The sequence below is a fragment of the Prunus mume genome, linkage group LG1 (genome assembly GCF_029339155.1).
Source record: "Prunus mume cultivar Tortuosa linkage group LG1, ASM2933915v1, whole genome shotgun sequence".
Classification (NCBI taxonomy): domain Eukaryota; kingdom Viridiplantae; phylum Streptophyta; class Magnoliopsida; order Rosales; family Rosaceae; genus Prunus; species Prunus mume.
Window position 1 is genome coordinate 20935079 of NC_142698.1, and position 14333 is coordinate 20949411.

General features: G+C 37.4%; 4 protein-coding genes and 1 non-coding gene across 6 annotated transcripts; 1 reads left to right on the forward strand and 4 right to left on the reverse strand.

Moving 5' to 3' along the window:
• Positions 1 to 960: 960 nt before the first annotated feature.
• Positions 961 to 2564, reverse strand: LOC103332315 (F-box/kelch-repeat protein At2g44130-like). Its single transcript, XM_008235383.3, has one exon. The coding sequence runs from the start codon at positions 2219 to 2221 to the stop codon at positions 1172 to 1174; it is 1050 nt and encodes a 349-aa protein (XP_008233605.2). The 5' UTR covers positions 2222 to 2564; the 3' UTR covers positions 961 to 1171.
• Positions 2565 to 4864: 2300 nt separating this feature from the next.
• Positions 4865 to 6870, reverse strand: LOC103333285 (putative polyamine transporter At3g13620). Its single transcript, XM_008236470.3, has 2 exons — positions 5237 to 6870; positions 4865 to 5129 (listed from the first exon to the last, which is right to left on the reverse strand). Exons 1-2 carry the CDS (start codon positions 6682 to 6684, stop codon positions 5105 to 5107), a joined length of 1473 nt encoding a protein of 490 aa, XP_008234692.2. The 5' UTR covers positions 6685 to 6870; the 3' UTR covers positions 4865 to 5104.
• An 852-nt stretch (positions 6871 to 7722) lies between these two features.
• On the reverse strand, positions 7723 to 7794 carry TRNAG-UCC (transfer RNA glycine (anticodon UCC)). The gene has a single exon. It is a non-coding gene; the product is annotated as a tRNA-Gly (tRNA).
• Positions 7795 to 9328: 1534 nt separating this feature from the next.
• On the forward strand, positions 9329 to 11065 carry LOC103334250 (putative polyamine transporter At3g13620). Of its 2 annotated transcripts, XM_089046447.1 has the most exons (2): positions 9329 to 10575; positions 10666 to 11065. In XM_089046447.1, exons 1-2 carry the CDS (start codon positions 9530 to 9532, stop codon positions 10958 to 10960), a joined length of 1341 nt encoding a protein of 446 aa, XP_088902573.1. In that variant the 5' UTR covers positions 9329 to 9529; the 3' UTR covers positions 10961 to 11065. The 2 variants fall into 2 exon arrangements, with proteins under 2 accessions (XP_088902573.1, XP_008235770.2); XM_008237548.3 differs by having other exon boundaries at positions 9333 to 11065.
• A 494-nt stretch (positions 11066 to 11559) lies between these two features.
• On the reverse strand, positions 11560 to 13400 carry PUT4 (Amino acid permease family protein). The gene has a single exon (XM_008238572.3). It carries the CDS (start codon positions 13232 to 13234, stop codon positions 11783 to 11785), a length of 1452 nt encoding a protein of 483 aa, XP_008236794.1. The 5' UTR covers positions 13235 to 13400; the 3' UTR covers positions 11560 to 11782.
• Positions 13401 to 14333: the final 933 nt, after the last annotated feature.

Consider the following 14333-nt stretch of genomic DNA (forward strand, 5'->3'; position numbering starts at 1 on the left):
CTTTTACTTTCATTTATTTTTATATTACTACATTTACTTAAGTTTACAATGTAAATAAAGAAGTACCCCCCATTTGGATTCAAATAAAAATACTAGAAAATCAAATTCCCACCAAATCAAAATATGAAAAATCGGTTTTAGTGCAAAATACTATTTAGGCTAAAAATGATGGCTCATTAAGTCAATATATACTTCATACTAAAATCTCATAAAATCAAGTTTTCTTATTTGATGTGTAAGGAATAAAAGCTGCAAAAATTATCTTGAGAAAATGATTTTTCCGAAAAACCATTTTTCATACTTAGTAAATATTTTTACTTAAAACAATTTTTCATGTATGATATGAATGTATGAAGTGACCTAAGGTAGGTAAAAACCTTAAATGCTCAATCTACAAAGAGTTTTTAACCTTTCAAAATTGCACATCCTCTAAAAAATTCCTAGGTCCGCCATTGGGTGCGTTGACATCATCGATGACGTCAACTAGCCGTTAGGTTTTTATTTTTATTTTTAATAACCTTTTAAAATTTTTTTAAATTCATTTTGTTTATATATATATAATTAGTTTCTGATCGTTTGAGGTAAGAACCATTGATTGAAAAGTTATTATTATTTTATTTATTTAAAACCTTTTTAAATGTTTTAAATTCATTTTGTTTAAAATATATTTATTAAAAAATATTGTCTCTAAATCTTAGTTTAATTAAATTAAATAATACATAGTTGTGGAATATATGAGTGTTGTACCATAGTTTCTCTCAAAATAATAAAATATGAAGGACCCTAAAATATAGTTATGCATTCTGGAGATAGAAAAATTTAACCATGCACTATTCTTTAAAAAATTAATATTTTAGAGGGCTAAATTTTTAGTAATGTACTACATTTAGCCCTATGACTGAAAATGACCTAGCAAACTTAAGTTTGTAATTTTAATTTTAGTTCAAAGTAAAATAAATATTGAACATAAAAGGTCTCAATTTTTATTTCTAATCAGGTCCTCCAAAATTAATGGACCGACCCCGGCTACAAGCCGCTTGCGTCATGCGGGTATCTATAGTCATAAAACAGAAAAATATGATACAAAACTATATGTACCCATTCCGTTCAAAATAATTGAACCCAAAATCATACATACATATACTCATGTCACGCATGTCCTATTAAAAATTCAAATCTCAACGCAGCAACCCGATTGAACGAACCCAGAAAACTCATCAGGTACACTAATCCTCTTCAATTTACCATTTTGCCCTCCCTTCATTTCCTCGACCATATAGAACCCTTGCTTCGCCCCTTGGTACTCCGACCCCATCACCAGGGTCCCACCCCCCACCGTCACTCCGCACGTTCCAACTCGGACCGCCGAGTCCAACTCAGTCCAACTCGTCAATTTTCCATCTCTCCCAACCCCAACGCATTGCCTTGGGCACTGGCCCACCTCCCACGCTCCGTCCACCCGCCTCCACCGACCCGACCCGAAATCCAACGCCTCAGCGCCTCCCTCAAACACCCCTTGGCTCTCCGTGCCGTACCCGCTCACCACCCAAAACTCGTCCCCAATCACCACCCCCTGACACTCGTCTCGCTCCTGACTCATCTGAGTCAACTCAGTCCACTCGTCCAGTCTCAAATCATAAACCCACGCTGATTTCAACGCGTTCTTGTTCTCGTCGTGCCCACCCGCCACGTAGACCCGACCCGAGTAAGACCCGATTGCAAAGAAGGAACGCTTGGACGGCATGTCGTTGCCCTTTCTCCATTGAGAATTTGTGAAATCGTACACAAACACGTCGGTGACCGGGTCGTAGCTCGCCGGGTCCCATCCGCCCATCGCCACAAGCTTCCCTTCGCAGCTTGCCAGTTGACAAAACAAAGGCAACCCATTTGGGTACTTGGGCACCGGGTCGACCCTCTGCCAAGAGCAACTCACCGGGTCAAACACGGCGATCCCGTAACTGGGAGAGTCGTTGGATTTGGGTCCGTCTGATTCTGATACGACGGACTCATGAGGAAGAGCTTGAACCAAGCATGCGACTTTATGGGTGTGGCCATTTTTCTTCCTGTGATGATAAAATTGTTGACTTTCTAATAGCGTCCGCCATGGACGACAGACCTGGGAAGCAACTGGGTGCGCTGAGTAAGGCAACCTAGTTAAGCATTCGAGCCCGAGTTCTTCAGGCAGACCGGGAAGCAATTGAGTCAACTTAAGACTCCACATGTTAGCAAAGAAGTGAACTTTGAAGCAGAGCAAAGATGCAATTTTTGCAGGAAAGCAAAGATGCAATTTTTGCAGGAAAGCAAAGATGTAACTTTTGCAGCAAACTAGTTTTTTTTTTTTTGGGTGAGTGAGTGTGTTAGCCTTTGCCGTTGTAGGCCATGAAGTTTGGGCAGTTGACTATTTATAGATATACAGGTAGGAGAAAAAACTGTATGTTTTTTTGGACCAAAAAAAAAAAAAACTGTATGTTTGGGACAATATTGCACTGGGGATGTCGGGAAAAAAATCCTGTTTCGGATTGGAAGGCGATTTTTTTTAAATTTTTCTTCCAAAAAAATATATTATTAAAATCTGGCGGTGGCCTCACAATTAAGGGATAGATGGTTTTTGACTAGTCGATAAAAAAAATAGAAGATTATAGGATGGATAAGGCTCAGTGACTTAGAAGAAAAGAAGAAAAAGAAAGGAGGGGTTGGATGAGGCCAAAAAGGAGGGGGCAACGCATAATACAAATCAAATTCAATGGATAACTGTACACACATGGGGATGAATGATTTATGATTCAATCCAGTTCAATGGAAATTGGACATGACAGGAAGTGGGTCCCTTTTCACACATGGCATGTCACAGGCGGACCTGATGTTATCAGGCTAAAACTGGCTTGCCACGTGGCGGATAAGTGGATAAATGTCTTTTTGCTGTTGTGTATAGAATTCAATCAATAATTCAAGATATTTTTTTTATTTTATGAGGAGATGAGGATAAGAGGATGATGAGTTTGAATTTGGTGTCACCTTGCTAGTTATTATTAGTTACTCAGTTGAATCTTGGATTAATTTCCAAGCCAATTTGCCAATTGGTGAGAGAGACCTTTTAAAAAAAAATATAATCAAATAGTTACTTCATTAGATAAACTTCAATGGTATAATTAAAGACATTAATAAGACATCTAAAATATCAATTCTAAGAGGGCAACAAACTAACATGTTGAAAGCAAAATTAACGCGGATAAAAGTCATACTAAAACTACTAGCTCACATCATCATAATTAGCCAAAAGCCCAAACAACCAAAGTCCACAAATCCAACATAACCAAAACCCTAAAACAACCCATGAACCTAAACAAATCCTACCACCACCACCTGAAGAAGCGTTATTGTGGCCACATCCACCACCGCATCTGTAACAAATCTGGGAAAATATGATTTACCATCGCATCCGTAATAGATTTGGGAAAAATATGATTTTCAGCGATCTACCTACGCATAAGAGCAAATAAATAAACAAAAACAAAAACATTGCCAAAGAACAATTATGTGATTTGCAGCAACCTCCGTCAAAGATAGTGTAGAATCAAATTTATAGAACATGAGTTGCGTTAAGGAGCGGGATTTGGGAGTAAGATTTTATTGAGAACATAAATGGGTGATGGGAAACTTCAATCTAATCATAGTTTAGAAAAAACCACCACAAGAGCCTTTTGATTCAAAATGCCCCAGTGAAATTATTCATTAACCTAAAAGAAAAAAAACAAGAAGAGAAGAGGGAGATGATAGGCATTGACGCTTCTTCCTCCTCTCATCTCTATGGAATTTTTCTTTAGGACTCAAAAGAGGGAGAGAATGGCTAGAATTTGAGGGGTGATTTTATATGTATTGTTGAGAGAGACTTGAGGCTCAGCAACATGTTGATATGATTTGGTTATTGAAATTGAAGTTTTAATATGTTTTTTTTTTTGTTTCGCTTATGGTGAATTGGATTTGTGTGGGCTCATTAACTAAAGGAAATATGTGCTTTTAAGATTAGGTTTGTTAGTCTCATCCACTCTTGTTTTTAAAAAGTATCGTGGAGTAACTGTCTATATGCTTGTGAAAAGATCTCATGAGTGTTTTTTTAGTACAAGGGATAGTCTAAATTACGAGAGAAATTCTCATGCAATGTAGATATCGCTTTTTTATCCCCACCAATAACGCAATGACATATATGATAACTTTTCCATGTGTCATTGTGTTATTGGTAAATAAGAAACAATGTTATCCCCGTTGCAAAAGTAAATACTTTTCCTAAACTACAGCCTACATGGGATGAGATTTCTCACACACACAAAATTGAGATACTTATGGAGGTTCAAACCTGAGACCTCTTGTTTACAAGTCAAATAGAGTAGATTCTATTGGTAGATCTCATGAGTTTGTAGTTTCATTTAGAGGCTTCGTTTCAAGAATACTTGTGTTTGACTTCATTTGTGTTGTCACTTAATTTTACTGACAAACACCTTGACCATCAACCTCATAAAGAATTCAAGTAGAGGATTTCCTTTTGCGGGCAATACAGATTTATGGAGTTCAAAGTCTTAGGTTCAAATCTTCAATGTTTGTGTTCCGCGGTATTTGTATTCCTCAACGTTTTTCTGAGAAACGATGCCATTAGTTAATTTGGCAAATCAATCAAACTAAAATAAGTATTCTCAAGCCTAATCGACACAAAAAAGAATGGATTAATATTGTTTAGAATGAATGAGTCAAATTTGAGTGGCTTTAGATATAAACTTTTTGAAAGCCTCTACTCAAGTTGTGGTAAACCTATTAGCTACAGATGCTTATAGGAATTATTTATTCCACTCCAGCACAGTTGACCCCAACATGAAATAATTATGGATACGTAATCATTGATCTTACTCATAAAATAAAAATACATCTTGCATTATTTTTCTGATAGCTTATACATAGGAACAAGGAATAATACTACCACGTCAAACTTTTACAACTTCACTAAAATGTACATCCAGTCAGCCACGTTTGATCCATCAAATCAAATAAACATTTGATTTGATCACTTGTTCACAATAACAATTGCAAAATATGGATGCGACTGAAAACGACCTTATTTCAGAATTCGTTCATAATAGCTGCAGCAACACCCAAAAAACAAGAAGAAAAGATAAGAGTCAGTATTTTTGCATGCAAATCATCATCATGAAGAGGTTTACAAACAAGTCCAATACAATCAACTTACCCCCCAAAGTCTTCATAATCTGCCAGCTTTTTCACAACATGGTTGAAGTCAAGCCACATTGCAGCTTGAAAAATCTTCATGCAGAAGTACCAAATGATCCCAACCGCAGTCAGCACAGTAATCACCAAGTATACAATTTTTGTGCCAACACAAATTACGTACACCAAAAACCCAAACGGAATGAACAACACTGCTATCAACCACCTCAGCTTGGTAATTGGAATTTTAAAGGGCCTCTCCACACCTGGAAACTTCACCCTCAACCAAATAAAAGCCGACAATTCCACTAGCATGCCCAGACTGTTTAAAACATTCACCAAGGATGTGACATGCCTGAAATTCATGTAAGAAACCAGGACTGATATCACTGTTGGGATCATAATTCCCAACCAGGGTGTATTGAATCGTTTGGACCGCACACCGAAAAGTTTCGGTAACAATCCTAATTCAGCCATGCCAGAAAGCTGGTATGAACAGCTGCTCAACTGGGACTGATACACACCAATGCCAGCTAAAAAGGCTCCCATCCTAACCCATTTTTTGAACCTTTTGCCCACAATTTTTTCTGCAACAACTGTGTAAAACCCATCAACCCAGTCATCTAGGTCAAGGGACATAGCCCCAGTTGCAGCTAGCATAGGTATCAAAGAAGTCAAACAAGTCAACAACCCAGCTGAGAGAAATGCTTTTGGTAATGTCTTGGACGGTTTCTTAACACCCTCTACAACTAAAGTACTTACATTGTCCCAACAATTCAAGTTCCAAAACAGGGAATTGAAGAACAATGGCCATTCTTTTTTCCTACCCTTCTGGCCTAAAACAGCCCAATTGCTAGGATCAATCTTGGGAATTGCAAAAACAGAAATTACTAAGAATGGCAAGTATGACAAAACCCCCAAAGATATTGCAGCATAGCCTACAGTAGGCAAACCAATGAAGTTGAGAACAGAGAGCAACATGGTTGAAACCGAGATAACTAAATAGTGAGGCAAGTGTGAGAAGGAAGCTGGCAGTATTGGATCAATGTAGTCTATACAGAGAACTGGGTAGGAAGACAAGTTTATGACAGCACTAAGAAACTTCCAGAAACCAACAAGGAAGCCCCAGAAGGGACCGAAGGCTTGGTGAGTCCATATGACAAAGCCACCATTGCCGGGAAAGGCGGTGGCCAGCTCAGCAGTGACAAGGGCCTCGGGGATGCTCCAAATGACTGGGAAGAGTAGAAAACCAAGGATGGCAAAGAAAGGCCCCCCAGAGCCAACAATGGACTCTGTGCCATAAGGGCCACCAGAGACTTGAAAGTAAATGAGGAAAACTAAAGGGATGAATGATAGTGTTTTGCTTTTGATCTTGGTGGTGCTAAACATTGGAGGTTCTTGTACCGCTTCTTGTTTTTCATTTTCAGGAAGAATGGTTTTTGAATTTGGAGAAGAATTGGCCGCTTTCATGGTGTTTTCTTCTTCTTTTTCTTGTGTTGGGATTTCTTGGATTTTTTAATGGAAAATTTTCAAATGTGGGTGGTGTAGAGTTCTGTGATTGGGTTCCAAGATTGTTGGTGGTGGTTGGATTGGAAGGCTAGTTGCCTATATAACTCGGTTCATGTGGCATGAAACAAATGCTGTCAAAATGTATGAAATTATTATACTCAATCTTTCTGCGGTTTGTATTGTGCATGCTAGTTTCTTGGAAATTGCTTGTACCTGTACATTGTTGTCACTTGTGAGAAAGGGTTAGTTTGTACTATAAACTATAATCCATCACAAGATTCACAACTTCCATGCACTGACACATAATATTACAAAGTACATATTTTAACAGCTGGTAAATTCATGTGGCAACAAAAGTTCTGATGTAACTCAAAACATGGATACATTACAACCCTTGCCTACTTTCAATCCCATCCCATCCCATGCCTCTCTTCTTGTACTGGTTATGCTTCTTCCTCAGAAATTTCTTGGGCGCCGCGCCTAGGCAACAAAAGAAGAAGAACAACAACAAAATAAACAGAGAGCTTTGTCAGTTTAGCAGCTTACTATTGACAAGGAATAGAGTTGCGTTGCACCAAACAGAAAGCTTTGAACTATAAGTTGAAACCATCGCACTGCATCTGCTTTTTTTTTTTTTTTTTTTTTTTTTGGTTGCAAGGCAGGCCGAAGCCAGGAAAACAAAAAAAAAAAAAGGCTAACAAGGCACAGCCCTACATCTGCTTCATTTTCTATTAGAAGTGCATGACATAATATGCATAACAGTTGCATGTTATATATATTTGGTCACCTAATCACAACCCCATTTGAGTATATATAACTAGCAAGCAAAGTTCATTTTTCTATGGTTTATTGATTTCGATGGCGCGGTTCATTCTGAACTAGCTTTTCTGATTGGAGATATTTGTTTATTCCATCAGAAGTTGCCTTTTTGTGTATTTCATTCATCATCAAAATGAGAAATCAGAACAACAACAAAAGAAAAAAAAAAGGTAAAGAAGTTGCGTTTGCCGGGAGTCGAACCCGGGTCTATTGCTTGGAAGGCAATTATCCTAACCGTTGGACTACAAACGCTTCTGTGCTCAATTGCCAGACCAACAATCAAATACATTTGAGTTTTTTAAACTCCTAGAGCTTGACCCAAACTTCAGTTCAGTGGACTTCATATAAACCTATTGGGCTAAAACTCATTGGGCCTCGGATTAGCTAGTGGGTTTGACAAAAGACAAAAGGTTGCTTTGGGCTGAAATATATTCTGTCTAGGCCTGGACTTTGAACTTGGGTACTTTTTGGTCTGAAAATCATCTCCATAAGTTCCAACTTCAAGTTAGTTGTTTGAAATCCCTCAATAATTTTCTCACCCTTCTTGTTCATGGTTTTATATCCTTATCATATGCCCATACTTGTTGATTCATCATCATTGGCCGTCATAAGTGTGATCTTGACATAATTAAACTAAATTCACTTTTCTATAGTTGCTTAGATAATTAATATTTTGAATTACACAAGGTGAACAAAGTGTAGCCACCAAAATTCAAGAGACAGCCAAAACTAGCACACCTAACTAAACTCATGTTTCGCGCACACGTCATCCATAATTATCGATATGAATCCCTCTCAAGAAAGAATCACTCCACGGCACTGTAGTTCCTTTCATAATTACGGTTACGTCATCTATTTAACTCTATGTACGAAGTTGAGGCATAAAAAACCTACATATAATAAAGGTTGAAACTCGATAAACTTCAAAGTACTAAAATGAAATTTATCACAATTACTATTTGTGATCAACCCTTTTTGGGGTATAGATGTAAACCTCAAATTCAAAGTTATTGTCGGCAAAAGCATATATCACATGAATAATTAAAATAGTAGTGAAATAAATCAACTCGGGTATATTCATAAGAGTGCTGTTATTTCTATCTTATGTATTATTTCTCCACTTACCTTATCTTCAAAATTTTATAGACAACTTTACCTCTTTGTAAAATGTCTTCTAAAGACTTAGGGAAAAAAACATCAACTCAAATTTATTCCATGTTTAGCAGTATTATTTTCATTCTTTTTTGGGTCTCCAATGTGTTTTTTCTATTCCTTTAAACTTTCTCTTTTTATGCACAAATGGAACACAATAGAAAATTGCCCTTCAAATGTGCACGTTTCTCTTTAAAACATGAGTAAAAATAGCAGCACTCATTCATAAATTTTTTTAAAAAGACGAAAAAAGAAATAAATATCTTATGCTAATATGTCCATGTATAATACTACCTATATGAAAAAGATTTATATAATATACATGGACATTTTGGAAAAAGCAAAAGGAGAGAGAAAAATTTTAAAAGAAGCAAAAATGGACAAAAATGCCCTTATTTATTTTTAGATTTCCTAAGGAATCCAATACATTTGCATGTCTTTGATTTGAAAGTTGAGTGGTTTTTTTGTCATTTTTGAAAAAAATTATGTTTAAAACCTAAAAAACCTTAATATACATATATGTAAAGTATGAAACGTGTGGATATTATTGATTTGTTGACAGAAACATATGCAGATATTTGCGTGTTAGCTTTGCGTTTGTATTGCTTGTTCATTTTTCTCCCCCATCTTCACATTTCATTTTCTCTGAATTTGAGCAAACCAAGTTCATAAGCAGTATATATAGATAGATTGAAAATCTGGAAGCAACTTGACCTCCTATAATTCAGATTCTATCCAACTAACTTTCAATATCTTGGGTCCCCCCAGGCACAACAAAAAGCCAAGCCAGCAAAACCCCCACTTGAATATGAATTTTATTGATTGACATCCAACAATGCAAAGCATGAGAGCCTCAGAATTTTCCACAAGCTCCCAATCCCTAATTGAACAAGATCAAACAGAATCACAACCTAAAATCACCACCAAGAGTCCCAAGAAGCTAGCATTTCTTCCACTTGTCTTCCTCATATACTTTGAAGTCTCTGGAGGCCCCTATGGTGAAGAATCAGCTGTGGGGGCTGCTGGTCCTCTCTTTGCCATTCTTGGCTTCCTCATCTTCCCCTTCATTTGGAGCATCCCTGAGGCCCTTGTCACGGCTGAGCTGGCCACCGCCTACCCCGGCAACGGCGGCTTTGTCATTTGGGCACACCAAGCTTTTGGTCCCTTCTGGGGCTCCCTCATGGGCTCTTGGAAATTCCTCAGTGGGGTCATCAACTTGGCTTCATATCCAATTCTTTGTGTAGACTATCTCAAGCTGGTAATTCCCATTTTCTCTTCTGGCCTACCTCGCTTTGTTGCTGTATTTGTCTCAACTTTGGTGCTGTCGTTTCTCAACTACTCTGGTTTGAGTATAGTTGGTTACACTGCAGTAGGTTTAGGGATTGTGTCACTTTGTCCATTTATAATAATGTCTTTGGTTGCAATCCCCAAGATTGATCCAAGCAGATGGATCAGTTTGGGTCAGAAGGGTGTTAAAAAAGATTGGACATTATTTATCAATACCCTATTTTGGAACTTGAATTTTTGGGACAATGCTAGTACTCTAGCTGGTGAAGTAGAAGAACCCCAAAAGCTATACCCAAGAGCACTTTTTTCTGCTGGCATTCTCACATGTTTGGGTTACGTAATTCCTCTCCTGGCTGCAACTGGGGCTATTCCACTTGACCAAGAAGATTGGGTTGATGGGTATTTAGCTTCTGCTGGGGAAATGATTGCTGGGAAATGGCTGAAATTCTGGATTGAAATTGGTGCAGTTTTATCAATTATTGGACTGTTTGAGGCCCAGTTAAGTAGTTGTGCATACCAACTTTTAGGCATGGCAGACTTGGGAATTTTACCAATGATTTTTGGGGCAAGGTCCAAATGGTTCAACACCCCTTGGTTAGGAATTCTGATTTCAACAGTCATAGCACTTTCTGTTTCTTACTTGGATTTCACAGACAATATATCTTCTGCCAATTTCTTGTACAGCTTGGGGATGCTATTGGAATTTGCATCTTTTCTTTGGTTGAGGGTGAAGTTTCCAGCTCTGAAAAGACCTTTTGAAGTTCCAATGGGCCTGCCAGGGCTGGTGGTCATGTGCTTGATTCCATCTGGTTTTTTGGTCTATGTGTTGGCTGTGGCCACCAAAGCTGTTTATTTGGTTAGTGCATTGATGACTCTGTTTGGTGTTGCCTGGTACCTTTTCATGAATCTCAGCAAATCAAAGACGTGGTTTGATTTCAAAATGGAAGAAGAAAAATTGGACAATGAGGAAAGAGCTTAGGCTGTTTATGATTGTGAGGGGATCTAATTGTCTTGCTCAGAAATTGGCGTATTGCAGTTTTTTTACGGAAAAATATAACAAAGTATTCACCATATTTTCTGTATTGATTCGTTCTACAAAGTTGACAAAAATATTACAATCCTTAAGATTTACAATAAGGAAAGAATCTCTAGATCCTAGATCTAAGGTAATTGCACAGATAAAAAGGAAAGGAAGTGCTGACCAAGTAAAATCAGCTATACAAGGTAAACTTCAATCGAAAGTCATCTTTCAATCAATTCTTGATTTCTTACAAAAATTAATATATGACTTTTCTTCTTTCCTAAATTTTGATATTGAAGAATGAATTGGAATGATTCCGATACCCATTACTGATACGTAAACATGCCATGAAATTAAAATAGTACAAAGAGAGAGCCTTTCTGCAGGTTAGACAACTACAATGTTAATTATATCTTTGTGCTAAGGACCAAATCACAGCATCATCTGACTAAACAAAGTAGCAGGTGAAAGTGCAAAGTGTGTATGATTTAAAGACAGCATCATGCATGTAAAGATTGTGTGTGTGTGAACTGTGGCATCGATAGTTAGCCATCCTCTGTTCATGTAATTCAGCATTCTTCTTAAATTACATTAGCATTGAAATGTCTGAACTCAAACAAATTCTGAGCTGATCAAGCGAGTCTCAACTTAGAGATTCAACCATGCATTCTCAAACCAGCACAGCACCAAGAACCACTACGTAAAATTCACCAAAAAACGGATTCAGCTTTCCCAATACAATGATACTAGATATATTTCACAAACTAACCAAACAATTTGTCATTGTCGGCCTTCTTCAATTTCAATAACACTGAACTTGAACAACTTCTTAGACTTGCAAAATTTCATCAAATAATACCATCCAATCCCACCCAAAGTCATCACACCACTAATCAAATACACAGTCTTGGTAGCAATAGCCATCACAAAGATCAAAAACACAGATGGAATCAAGCACATGACCACCAAACCTGGCAGCTTCAGTGGAACTCGATAGGGCCTCTTCAATGCCGGCAACTTCCTTCTTAACCAAATAAAGGATGCAAATTCCAATAGCATGCCCAAACTATACAAGAAATTTGCAGATGAAATTATATCTGTGAAGGTCATGTAGGAGACTGCAAGAGTGATCATGGTGGAAATCAGAATTCCGACCCATGGGGTATTAAACCTTTTTGACCGAACCGCGAAAAACTCAGGCAAGAAGCCTAAATCTGCCATGCCAAGAACTTGGTACGCACTGCTGCTTAATTGGGCTTCGAAAAGACCAATTCCTGATAACGCTGCACCAACTAAAATCCAATATTTCAGCCATTTTCCAGCAATTATTTCAGCAGCCTCAGCATGAAATCCGGATCCCCACCTAGTTTGATCCACAGAGACAGAACCAATCACAGCAAAAAGTGGGAACAAGTATGCCAAGCAAGTGAAAATCACCGCAATGAAAAGAGCTACCGGAAAAGTTTTCTGGGGGTTCTCTACTTCTCCGGCTAAAGTACTAACATTGTCCCAAAAGTTCAAGTTCCAAAAGAGGGTGTTAAAGAACAAGTTCCAATCTTTCTTCACACCCTTTTGGCCCATACTGAGCCACCTATGAGGATGAATCTTTGGAATGGCAATCAAACACATCAATATAAATGGAGAGAGTGAAGCAATAGCAAGTAACACAGCAGCATAACCCACAATAGTCAAACCAGTATAGTTTATAAACGAAAGAAACAGAGTTGAAACAGAGATGGCAAGGTACCGAGGCCATCCCGATCCAAAAGCCGGTATTATCTTGTCCATATAGTCCACGCAAAGAACTGGAAAGGCAGCTATGTTGATGACACCGCTGAGGAACTTCCAGGTACCCATCAAAGAGCCCCAGAAGGGACCAAAAGCTCTCTCAGCCCAGATGACAAAACCGCCGTTGCCAGGGAAGGTTGTGGAGAGCTCAGCAGTGATGAGAGCTTCAGGGACACTCCAGATGAAAGGAAAGATGAGGAACCCGAGAATGGCGAAAAGGGGTCCAGCAGCTTGCACTGCAGGCTCTTCTCCATAAGGGCCACCGGCAACTTCAAAGTAGATGAGGAAGATGAGAGGGATGAGAGTGAGCTTCTTTCTGTGTGTGGTGGTGGTGGAGGAGATAGTGGTGGTTGTGGTGGTGAGGGGAAGAACCTGATCCTCAAGGATTGGTGGTTTTGGAGAAGATGGCGTAGTGGGTTGCTCTTGCTGGTGTTGGAGAGCCATATGTGCTGAATTTTCCAATCAAACAAGAAAAAAATTGGCTTGGTTAAGTTAAGAAGGTAGATTTGTATTCGGAATATGTTTGGGTCATTCCATTCAAATAAAGATCGGAGGTTTTTTTTTTTGGGCTCAGAAATAAAGATAGGAGTTGAAGACCTGAGTACTTACTTAGTTTGGATTTTGATTCCTTAGTTAGGATTTTAGTTCTTATTATGTTAAGATTTTGATTACTTACCTATTTAATTAGATCTATTGTAATTGAGATTTATTTACTATTGTAGTGTAAATTTATTTCTTATTGTATTTAAGGTTAATACATCTTTATACTTCTTTATAAATACATATATGAGATATCTGCATATTTGAATACATCTAAAAATTTCCATACACTTTGTTTGACAAAAATATCCACTGAATTAAGTTTAATTATTATTTCATTTTGAATATATACAGATGTTGAATGTAGAAACAAAATTTATTCTTTATATGCGCTCGTACAATTAAACACTATTATTTATAAAATACCCTAAATTCATCTAAACGGAGAGTAAAAGTCATTTTATAAAAGGGTAAATTTATCTTTAAAAATATATTAGAAAATAAGACAAGGAAGTGAAAATTGAAGCACTCAATTTAAATTTTCTGAGTATATCATAATATAGTCTACCAATAATAATAGCTAAGATTTTGTCTGTTTTCTTGAGCTATATTGATCGCCCTTAACACCAAAACAAAGTTGACAACTGGCAGGGACGGCTCATATCGAGTTTACCATAACATATGGGGATGATATTGGATGGAGATTACTATGAATCCTTGGTTTATATAAGTCATTATGTATCCAATCCAATTAAAGAAAATGTCATTACTGCAAAGCTGAAATATATATGTATAGATTTTTTTTTTTCCAAATATTCTTGCCCTTAATAATTCCAAAAGGATTGTTCAAATTTTAAGATTATCTTAATTTTAATGTTAGATTACTCCGTGATTGTAATGGTCATTTGTGATCTTTTTAGATGAATTATGAATACAATCTTAAAATTTCTAAAAATAAAAAAATTATTCTTTAAGATAATTGGGTGGGTGGTGGGGACATAAA

Bases quoted from the DNA above. Each gene is read 5' to 3' on its own strand.
- PUT4 (XM_008238572.3), bottom strand. From the start codon at position 13,234: ATGGCTCTCCAACACCAGCAAGAGCAACCCACTACGCCATCTTCTCCA.
- LOC103334250 (XM_008237548.3), top strand. From the start codon at position 9,530: ATGCAAAGCATGAGAGCCTCAGAATTTTCCACAAGCTCCCAATCCCTA.
- LOC103332315 (XM_008235383.3), bottom strand. From the start codon at position 2,221: ATGTGGAGTCTTAAGTTGACTCAATTGCTTCCCGGTCTGCCTGAAGAA.
- LOC103333285 (XM_008236470.3), bottom strand. From the start codon at position 6,684: ATGAAAGCGGCCAATTCTTCTCCAAATTCAAAAACCATTCTTCCTGAA. The intron at 5,130-5,236 runs GTAAGTTGATTG...GTGTTGCTGCAG, and splicing joins GATTATGAAGACTTTGGGGG to CTATTATGAACGAATTCTGA.